This window comes from Pogona vitticeps, chromosome 1, assembly GCF_051106095.1.
Source record: "Pogona vitticeps strain Pit_001003342236 chromosome 1, PviZW2.1, whole genome shotgun sequence".
Classification (NCBI taxonomy): domain Eukaryota; kingdom Metazoa; phylum Chordata; class Lepidosauria; order Squamata; family Agamidae; genus Pogona; species Pogona vitticeps.
Window position 1 is genome coordinate 52,740,044 of NC_135783.1, and position 11,728 is coordinate 52,751,771.

The 11,728-nt window shown below is 41.6% G+C and overlaps 1 protein-coding gene across 4 annotated transcripts in view; it reads right to left on the reverse strand.

Moving 5' to 3' along the window:
• SPAST (spastin) overlaps positions 1–11,728 on the reverse strand; it is a 49,143-nt gene extending 37,415 nt beyond the window's left edge. For 2 of the 4 annotated variants that reach the window (XM_072992752.2, XM_072992740.2), the window contains exons 1-3: positions 11,185–11,728; positions 5,468–5,551; positions 3,056–3,139 (exon numbers count right to left, since the gene is read on the reverse strand). In XM_072992752.2, the coding sequence (XP_072848853.2) occupies positions 3,056–3,139; positions 5,468–5,551; positions 11,185–11,590 (574 nt within the window). In that variant the 5' untranslated portion in view covers positions 11,591–11,728. Of the gene's footprint in view, positions 1–3,055; positions 3,140–5,467; positions 5,555–11,184 lie in introns of all 4 variants that reach the window. The other 2 variants (XM_072992736.2, XM_072992745.2) reach the window with 2 other exon arrangements.

Here is an 11,728-nt window from a genome sequence, read left to right on the forward strand (position 1 = left end):
ATGGGTCTAAGTTAGCTGGGATTGCCAGTAGGATTCTGGCCAATTGGTGACTTAAAAGTTTTCCTCTTTTCTTCCACTTCATATGTAGGTGAGGCTGGGATAGAAAAATAAGTGGAGTGAAACAAGGTCAATCAGATGATCAGACACAGCATTGACCCTAAAAAACAACAATTCATTTTGACTGATTCCCTCCAGGCCGATCATAAAGGGCTAGATCTGCCCTAATAAGCTGACTCCAGTGGCAGTCAATGCAGTGACTGATTTATCTCCCAACAGGAAAACAGAGGTTCTCCTGACCTTGTGAAGAAGACTGTATATTTACAACAAATGCAGAAAGTTCACCAATGAATTTCCAAATCTACACATCTTTACATCTTAACAATGTAATTTAACCTGTTTTTCGACAGTGTGAAAAATGTGAAGTTGGACAAAATGCATGGGTTACAATGTCACAGCTTACATAACGTCTCTAATCTAAATAGAAATGGACCAAAATATCAATGAGAATGTGTTAAGGCTGACAGCTGCTAATTACAATATCTTGAGAGATGTGCTCTTCTCTTCTACCACCAGCACTGCACAAAAGTGGAACAAAAATGTGGTATGGGGATTTCATCTTCCCTATGCAAGCACTGTGTCATAGCCTTTCCCCATTTAGTAAATAAAAACGGATTCCCATGTGCATATGCCAGACCTGGGCAAAGTGCGGCCCGAGAGCCACATATGGCCCACAAGCCACTCCTGTCCGGCCCGCGGACAGTTTTGAACATCAAAACCATTTATACGCCTTCTCCCAACAAGATCTACCCGTGTCACTCACGCGAGCCAGGAGGTGAGGCTGAGGAGCCTAATGCCGAGGGAGGCCCGGAAGGAAAAGATAAGAAACCGGGCCTTCTCGGCGGTGGCTCCTCGCCTCTGGAACAACTTACCCCCTGAGATTCACGCGGCTCCCTCGCTGGGCATTTTCAAAAATCAACTAAAAACATTGATGTTTCGGCAGGCCTTCCCCCCCTTAGTTAATCCCCGATTCCCCTTTTCTTTTCTTTCTCCAGTGTTAAACCTTATTGTTGAAAGTTTCTTTTTATGTAAAACTGCTTTTATTCATTGTTGTACCCCTTGTTGTAAGCCGCCTAGAGTGGTCTAATCGGCTAGATAGGCGGGATATAAATATAATAAATAGAATAAATAAATAAATAAATATAGCTTTTTGTCTAAAGTTGATCAGTTGCTTATCTTTAACATACTGCAAAAAAACTCTTTAGTATTTGTGAAGATTAACAAGTTTTAAATAAAAACAATTATAACATTACTGTTTTATTTTATTTTTAAGTAAAGCTGGTTCGACCCCGAACAAGAGTTCAGATTTTTCATGTGGCTCCCCTATATAAATTAATTGCCCACCCCTGGCATATGCTTTGTGAACCAGCGACATAAAACCAAAAACAGAAGAAATATTATTTTTAATGGCATCAACTGTGTGGCTGACTTGAGGTGGTCAATTAGATGAGCAACTGCTACCTAGTTTTAATTCACTCTTCTCAGTATGCAAATTAATTTAGAATTGTATTTATGGTCTTTGGTTTTTATGCTTCTGAACCTGCTCCCAGTGAAGAAAAACTGCCCATCTCTTTATGCTATATTTAGAAAGATATAGTTTTGAATTATTTTAAATAGAATAATCCATCTCTACAGCAATTTAGTCTATTTAACGTATTTTTCCATGTATAAGATACCCCCATGAATAAGACACACACACACCACTTTTCTAACCCAAAATTTCTTTCATTGCAAGAAAGTGGAGGGGGAAGGCAGGGATCAAAGCACTTTAATTCCTGCTTTCCCCCTCCACTTTCTTGCGAGGAAAGTGCTTTACCCTGCCACTTGCGTTGCAAAAAGTGTAGGGGGAAAGCAGCTTTTTGCAAGGAAAGTGTAGGGGAAAGCAGGAATCACTTTCCCCTTCCACTTTTGTTGCAAAATGTGGCAGGGGAGAGCAGCTTTTTGCAAAGAAATGTAGGGGGAAAGCAGGAATCGCTTTTCTCCTCCACTTTCTTTGCAAAAAGTGGAGGGGGGAAGCAGGGATCAAAGCGCTTTGATCCCTCCCCCCCGTCTTACTTCTGTGTATAAAATGACTCTCACTTTTTCCTATAATTATTTTAGGAAAAGTGTTGTTTTATACATGGAAAAATATGGTATATGCTTTCTCTGTACAGTGGTGCCTCGCAAGACGAGCGTCCGTTTAACAACGAAATTGCATCATGATGAACTTTTTGCGATCGCTTTACAATGTTTTAAATGGGGGGTTTTTGCCTTGCGATGATCGGTTCCCTGCTTCGGGAACCGATTCTCGCAAAACGACTATTTTTGGCCAGCTGATCGGCAGTTTCAAAATGGCCGCCAGGTAAAAAAATGGCTCCCCGCTCTTTTCTGGGACGGATTCCTCATTGCACGGGCAGCGAAAATGGCCGTGCCATGGAGGATCTTCGCTGGACGGTGAGTTTCAAGCCCATAGGAACTCATTAATCGGGTTTTAATGCGTTTCTATGGGCTTTTAAATTTCGTATTACGATGTTTTCGTTCTACAGCGATTTCGCTGGAATGTATTAACATCATAATGCGAAGCACCACTGTATTTTAAAACTTCAGTTTAAACTTCTATCCAGCAGATATTCCTATACCTTCCACTATGAAACTGTCCACTTTTAGTGCCCTCTGCTAAATATACTTACTATGGGTAAATTGATTATCTTAACTTTTTCAAACAGCAAACTCAACTTAGCAATGCCATGCTACATTTCTATTTTCTGTTTACTCAAACTCCAGAGCCATTTCTTTTAAACTACCAGCAAAATCCAAAACATGAAAATATTCTTGTATCTCTGTCACAATATACCCACTTACTCAACTTAAATAAAAACTAGTGGGACAGTGAAATATTATTTTTTAAAATTAGAAAAGTCAAGTTTTTCAAGTCTCCAATTCCTTTCTAGTAAAAGATTCTTAAATAAATGCACTTTGTACAGTTTCCTAGAAGTAGAAGAACAATAACAAGTAGTACCTAACAGCTCCAAACGGTCCTTTGCCATTGCCAAATTTGTCTTCATTTTAGCCTGGAGACGGCGAGCTCGTTCATAATGATCTCCTTAAAGAGAAAGTTAAATATTCAGAAAAGAAACAGAAAAAGCCCATATGATTACCTGTTCTTACATTTATGTTAAATATTCAGACAGTTACAACAGCAATGTCTATAATACATCTACTAATAAAATGTGAAAAATATTAATATTAAATCCAAATTAAAATATAAATGCACCTAGAAATAACTGATGCACCAAGGAGGCCCTTAAAACCCTATGTGATCACCTAACATAGTAAGTCTGTCCATGATCTTTTCTGCTTAAGGCAGTTACATATATGACAAAAGGATAACAAGGTACATAGAGACCAATATATTTTTGTTTTATGACCAACTAGTCTACTCCCAATTGAAATATTCTGTTCCCTATTAACATTTAGATATAATTTCACACGATTGATAACAGTGTTAGACCTCCTTCTGAAAAGGTAAAGTTAAAGGTTTATTACTGGTGCATTGGCCAGTCTTCCATGGGGATTCTGTGCCTCAGGAGGGGTTGAGTTCAGACAATGGGATCTATTTTGTGACAAAAAAAAATAGTGTGGGAGGTTCAGGTTCCCCTTGACAATTAAGTACAGTCATGTCCAACTCTAGCAGCTGGTGCTCATCCCTGTTTGTAAGCTGAAGAGCTGGTGTTTGTCCATAGACACCTTCCATGGTCACGTAGGTGGCATGAGTAAACATGTTCCAGAATGCCATTACCTTTCCACCGAGGTGGTACCTATTTGCATTTGAATGCTTTCAAACTGCTAGGTTCGCAGGAGCTGGGACAAGCAATGGGAGCTCATCCCGTCAAGCGGATTTGAACTGCCAACCTTTCAATCAACAGCACAGTGGCTCAGCAGTTTAACCCACAGCGCCATCTGCATCCCTTCTGAAAAGCACTCTATTTCAAGTTTTTTAATTATGTAAAATTTTTGTTAGGTTATGCTACAATAGGCACTGTGCAAACTGTGGGCAGCATGTGCCACTCTGGGGCCCAAATATACAGCCAGTTTCCAAAACCACTCAAAAACTGCACTTCTTGTGAAAAAGGTTTTTTTTTTGTCTCAGAAAAAAACAAAACAAAAACCTTTGCTCTCTATCAGGAACAATTCTACCAAGTTTTGAGGGTCCTCCAAACCCATGGTTCCCCACCTCCTCAATTAAAAAAACAAACTGATGACTAGACTGTTCAAGAGGGTTTTTTCCCCAGTTAAAACATTCTTACTTTTCAAAGAAACAAAACTTCACCAGAAAATCTATAGAGGCATTACATATAGATCCAAGTTATCAATTCAAAATACAGAATTTAAAAGCTGTTGGGCAGTATATTTACTATTCCAAACCAAAATGAGCCATATGCACACAAAACCAATAACTGGGAAGATTTTTATTCACATTCAATACTTCAGTTGCAACTTACAGTGGACCCTTGATTTCGGGAATTAATCCGTATTGGAACGGTGGCTGCAGGTCAAAAAGTCTGTAGGTCAAGTCTCCATTGACCTACAGTGCATTGAAAACCGATTAATCCCGTAACAGGCCGTTTTTGTTCCATTTTGGTTTTTTTCTGGTCTGTAAGTCAATTCTCAGGCTGCAAGTCAAACCTAAATTTTGTGGCCAGAGAAGTCTGTAACTCAAAAAGTCTGTAAGTCAAGCCGTCTGTAAGTCAAGGGTCCACTGTATTTCTTAATACTAGTATTAAACTGAGAATAGATGTTGTGTTCTGATTACTAACAAGCAGACTCCCCTCATGATAGGTGACATTTTTGGCCATTAATCCTACAATGTTCTGGCAGTACAGACTGCTAAAGCCTCTTAGTATTTCTCTTCCAAGTAGATCTTCTAGAGACTAAGATTGGAACATGATGACATATATCAGGCTTTAGAACCCTTTGCTCCTCCAAATATTATTCAATTCAGCTCTTGGGAGTCCTTACTACTAATCACGCAGGCCCAATCCATCATCATCTATATAGGAAGACTGATAACTTTGTTTCCTCTACTTCACAAATTGGCATTACTTGGAACAGAATCAGTTTTGGATCTGGTGTGTCAAAGTCCCAATAAAATAAATAAAAATTAATTTAATATAGATGTCAAACATATACAAAATGGGCAACACAATCTCAATTGAACTTTATTTGGCTCAGGCATCTGATAACATGACTACGGACAAGAAAATAAATTTCAGATACAAGAACAAAGTGTTTTAAAATCTGTAATTTCAAGCTTTAGTTCTACAAAAGCCAGGTATTTCTTCTAAACTATTTCACACATGTTTTCCAAACAACATACATTCACATTTGTCCAATTTGCTCACAATTTCTCACACATACAAAGTTGGCTTACCTTGACCGATAACTGGTATCGCTATCCCTTCCTCCAGGTCTTTAATCCCCCTTCTATACCATTCAACAGCTTGTTCCTTTTGTCCTGCTGAAAAAAGACAGCTGTGTTCTTTACATTATGAAGAAACAAGTCATCAAAATTCTAGACACTGTATAGAACTTACACAACTGTGCTGCAGCACACAAAATATAAAAATAGATATGTCTCCTAGCACTGATGTTTGATCAAGCACAAAATATATGTAGGACAACTTTTTTTTAAAAAAATAACATTGATATAGATAGTGCTGTCTGTGATTTACACACATTCAATACCAAAGTAATCTGACCAGTAGTATTTAAAGAAGGGGTAACAGCATCCCACTACATAGATGGAGAACACAGACAGAGATAGTGGTTTGACTATAATCATTCAATAAGTTCATGTGACATTTTAAATTAGTGCTTTAAAATTCAAAACTCTGGCATTACACTACTCCCGACTGCACTTTAAGATATGAAATATTTATACAGTATAAGCATATCAGTTTAGAAGTCAGAGAGCCCAAAATCAAAGTTAAAAGGAAACAAAGCCTGCCTAGTCCAGCCCAACACAAGAACAGAAAGCTAAATTATCCATACAGGCATTCACATCAGTCCACAATAATCAGACCTTTCCTGGCCATGAATAACGACAAGACAAACCAGCAGAAAGCACCTGTAAACCAAATAGCTTCAGATGATTCATGAAAGTAAAGTAGCCAAGACTTTAGGGGGAGGGGAGGGGCAGACAAAATAGGCAGGATAATTGGGCAATATGATAATTCCTTCCAAACTATCAGTCAACTGGAAAACAAAACAACTGTTTCTTCTCTAGAAATAATTATAACCAGATCCTATGGCAGACAGGAGGAAGTGGGCTGCCCATGGCATTGGTTTGGGAGGCACTATACACCAAATTTCACCCCTTTCTCTAACAAAGTTTGCCTTGTAGAATGGCAAAAATATATTTAAATCTAATCTGACAACTCAAACTCAGATTTAATTATCTGAAATCCCCAGTTGGGCCATACCTTTATTACAACCAACCAAAACACCACAAAATCATGCACACATTTAAGCTCTTCATCTGGATAGGTGATATAAAAATACAGGGGTGGGGACAAAGTGTAAGTCTAAACATTAGGTCAGATCTTGCATCCATTAGGTCTGCAGTTTGGATTTGTTCTCAAAATAGAGACTGCAGAATAAATAATTTGCTTGTTCATGTTACACATATAACATCTCCAAGCCCTAAACTGTACATTATGCTAGCACTTCATCTAATACCCCAAAAAATATTAATGCAGATTACTAGTAAAGGGCCTAAATACAGTACATCACCCAGAAGTTACTGACTGAATATATTAACAGAATAAATATCTTACACATTGAGATTTTTAGAAACTTGTATGATTGGCACTGTGTTTATTGGGAACAGACGCTTCAGACAACTGAATAGATGACTGTACACATGGATATCACCATATGGCTAATACAGAAATCAAACAGAATACATACTTGGGAATAGTACTGGAGCAGCTGTATTCTCTCTGCCAAAACAAAAACTAGGAGCATGTTGTGTAATTCTGACCAAGAACTGTTAATGTCAAAAACTGGAGTAAAGCTAAAGAAGAACATGGAAATAATAGTGCCAAAATATGATTTAAATAACATTTCTGAAATGACAGAAGAATTGGAGTGGCTCTATTACTGAGGCAAGATGCAGCACAGGCAGTTAGGAACTATGATGCAAGGCCTGACCAAATAATATCAATCATATTTCTGGGAAAACTCACCATCATCATTCAAGTCTATGCTTCAACTACAGATGCTGAAAACGAAATTGGAAGTTTTTATGCAGGCATCCAGGAGGAAACTGATCACCCACCAAAACAAGATATGTTACCCTACTACTTATAATCACAATAGACTAGAATACAAAAATAGGACACCAAGTAGAACCAATATCACTGGGAAACTGATCTAGAGATCAGAAATGAAGCAGAGAATAGCTTGTAGAGTTCTGTGAAGGCAACAATTCATTGCAAGCACATGCTTCAAATAATCTAACAGATGTCTGTACATAAGGACATCAGTAAACTGCCAATACAGAAATTAAACAGACTATGTAATTGGATGCAGGAGATGAAAACGGTGTATTCTCTCTGCCAAAACAAGACCAGGAGCAGACTTTGGTACTGATCATGAGCTATTAATATCAAACACTAGAGTAAAGCTGAACAAGTACATTAAAATAATCCTACCACCAAAATATAATATAAACATAATTTCTGAAGAATTTAAAATTCACATTAAAAATAGATTTGCCTTACTAGATGCAATTGGCTATGAACCAGAACTGTGAATTGAAACTAGGGATGCTGTAAGGAAAGAATGCAAAGAGACAATTCCTGTAGTAAAAAGAAAAGAAAACCTAGATGGATGACAGAAGAGACACTTAAAATATGACGTTAATCCGTTCGTCGCTATTCAGAAACATCGTTAAACGGATCGAAAAACCCCATAGGAACACATTAAACTTAGTTTAATGCGTTCCTATGGGGCCCTAAACTCACCGTTCAGCGATGTTCCTCCATAGTGCCGCCATTTTCGCGCCCTCGGTAAGCGAGGGCAGGGCGCGAAAACACTTGCAGTGGCCATTTTGGAACTGCCGATCAGCTGTTCTGTAAACATCGCAATGCGAAGATCGGTAAGTGAAACGCTTACCGATCATCGCAATGCGAGTTTTCCCTATCTAAACATCGCAATGTGATCACTTTTGCGATTGCAATTGCGACATCGCTATGCGGATTCATCGTTAAACGGTGCGCTCGTTAAGCGAGGCACCACTGTATACAGTATATAATGACCCGCACAAAGAAATACAAGGTAATAACAAAGAGAAGGTGGAAACAGTATACTGAAGACCTACATAGAGAAAATAAAAGGATTCTAAATGTATTTGAAGAAGAATCTTATGATGAAGAAACTACCATTTTAGAAAGTAAAGTAAAAGCTGCTCTTAAAGCACTGGGAAGAAATGAATCACCATGGGTAGATGGGACACTAATAGAATTACAGTAGGACCCCCTTATCCACAGGACTGACAACTGCTGATTCATTTATCCACGTTCTGAAAATACAGATATTAAAATTATTACATGGAAAAATATAAATACAGAATGGATTTTCAAGATGTAATTATCAGAACTTGACACTAGAGGGAACTAGACACTATGCTATATAGATTAGCTACTGCAGGGACGTGGTGGTGCTGCGGGTTAAACCGCAGAAGCCTCTGTGCTGCAAGGTCTGTAGCTCGTCAGCTGTAAGATCCAATCCACATGACAGAGTGAGCGCCTGTCACTTGTCCCAGCTCCCACCAACCTAGCAGTTCGAAAGCATGCAAATGGAAGTAGATAAATAGGGACCACCCTCGGTGGGAAGGTAACAGCGTTCCATGTCTAAATCGCACTGGCCATGTGATCATGGAAGACTGTCTTCGGACAAACGCTGGCTCTATGGCTTGGAAACGGGGATGAGCACCGCCCCCTAGATTCAAATACGACTGGACAAAAAAATTGTCAAGCAGAACCTTTACCTTTACCTTTTTACTGCCATTTCACCTAGTCTCCCAGCAGCTTTCTCCAGAGCAGCTTCATTGTAAAACTCAGAGCTGGATTAGATAGTGAGGAAGAAGAAGGGGCGTTAACCTATGCCAAACTGCCACCTGGGAGAAGTTTTTCACCTCCCAGCCTTCTTGTCTTCCAGTCAGCTCATTCCTCAATACTTCTGGGCAAACAAGGAAATGCATTTTTATTTGTCTTTAAAGAATAAAATCTGCAGAGCCATTGAGGGGAGAGGGAGACATCTTCAGTACATTAAGGAATGAGAGAAGATTTCAATTTAGTTTTTACTCATAGAGGCCCCATAGAGATAAAAATTACAGGTGCAAGGGAGTCCTGGGTCCAACAGATTGTGTTAGCTATAATGCACACTATACAGTATCATTGAGGCAGGGGCTTGGAACTGTTCCTCCAAAGATATGGGGTTCCTATTGTATTCTACGCCTCAAAGACTGTCAAAATCCTAACAAGAATATGCCAACAAATAGGGAAAATACAATGGCCCTCAGACTGGCAACATTCCAATCCCCAAGAAAGGATATGGCAAGGAGCACAGTAATTATAGGATCTTTGCTCTAATTTCCCATAAAAGCAAAGTGATGCTCAAGGTTTTGCAACAAAGGTTTTTACCTTATGACAGTAATTGTGTGAAAAGTTAAAGCAGTAAGAAACGCAGAATATGAGACAGATTGGTTCTATAAAGGAAGCAACTGTGGAGATTGTTCATTCATAGGGTTGTCATATGCTGACTGTGACTTGATGGTATATAAGAACATCAGAGGCTTGTCTTTGTCCCAAAACATCACAATCAACAAAAGTAAAATAGTTGTTGTGGGTTTTTCGGGCTCTTTGGCCGTGTTCTGAAGGTTGTTCTTCCTAACGTTTCGCCAGTCTCTGTGGCCAGCATCTTCAGAGGACAGCACCCAGACAGAGTGCTGTCCTCTGAAGATGCCGGCCACAGAGACTGGCAAAACGTTAGGAAAAACAACCTTCAGAACACGGCCAAAGAGCCCGAAAAACCCACAACAACCATTAGATCCCGGCCGTGAAAGCCTTCGCGAATACAAAAAGTAAAATATACGGACAAGTCATAACATGTACTTTCTAACTCATTCCTCTTCCTTTACAAGACTTGCAACTCCTCCTAGGTTACTATACCAGCCCAACAGCACCACCAAGAAAACCATTACTGTATGTGTAGGTTGCCTCAAATCCCTACCATTATGTAGGTATCATTTTCTTCAACATGGCCAGTCACACAAATAATTCAGTGGACCTTTGAGATGTAGCAGGGACAGAATAACAGAAGAAACCAGAGCAAGTGTGTGATGATAAAACCCTAGGAGTGCAAGCTGAACCAGAGAACAAAGAGACTATGCGGGTAGTACACAAAGTCTCTTTCAAATGCACAGTAAAACCTCCGTCAAATGGACTCCACCCACAAGCCCTTCATGTCAATACCCTCCACACAGAGGAACACTTTGCTCTTCCCGGGCGGTGTGAAAAGACCACCGAGCTTTCCCTTCTAATGCAATCAATCCCTTCTACATCACGACCCCCAGTCTACCTGTGCGTGATCACAGCAATCGTATTTAATTCCTACTGAGAAAAGAGGCCTAACTCGCCGTCTGCACTGGCAAACCATCCCTAACAGACGAGAGAAGGACTCAAAGCGAAAGGAGGAACGAAAACCGCTCCGTGCTTCCCCCCCCCCCCTCAGCAACCTCAAGAGCGACTCGGAGGGAGCGGACACAACAAATCCGGCGACAATGCTATATAACCTTAAAGTAGTAGAAGAGCGGCGCGAGGTGCTGCTAACGGAACTCCTTCTTTAAGCTCTTATATAAAAACCAGACGGTCAAGGACGCCTCCCTGGTGACCTGCCCGGCTTGAGGCGAACTTCACTGGGTCTCCCGCGCCCCCTTCTCGGCCTGCCTGGCCCCGTCCTGCCTTCTTCCAAGCTACCTCCCACGCCCGCCCGCCGGCGGACCCCAACCCGTCCGGCGGCGGCGTCTCCCTTGTCGCTCTCCCCCCCCCCCCGCCTCACCCCCTGCCCTCCACTCCGGCTCACCGGCTTCGTCTTCATCGATGCGCAGCGCCGTGGAGATGCACTCGAAGGCGCGCTTGTGACAGGCTCGCACCGTCTCGGGCGCGTCGACGGCGCCGGCCTTGCCAGGGGTGCCTTTGGCGGCTGCCATGAGCGCCCCGCCGCGGGAGAGGCGCTCGCAGAGCCAAGCAAAGAGCAGCCCGAGCTGGAAGGCCAGGAAGCGAAGCAGCGCGAAGACGGCGAACAGCGGGTACGAGAAGTAATAGAGGTTCCGCTTGTGAGGAGAGGCCACCGCTACCGGCTGAGGTGGATGCTGGGCGGAGGGAGCCGGCCCGGCCGCGGCCGAAGGGGAGGCCCCGGCGGCTCGGGTCGGGGAACTGGAGGCGGCGGCGAAGCCCTTCTTTTTCCCTCTCCCGCCCGGAGAATTCATTCACCACGGTCGTCGCCATAACCCGCGGCCAGGGACTGACAACAAGCACCCGCGCGGGCCGGCCATGACCGAGGCTACGCCCCTTTCGCTCGGCCCCTCAGGCACACGTACGGTAACTCCCGCGCGCGCGCACGAGGA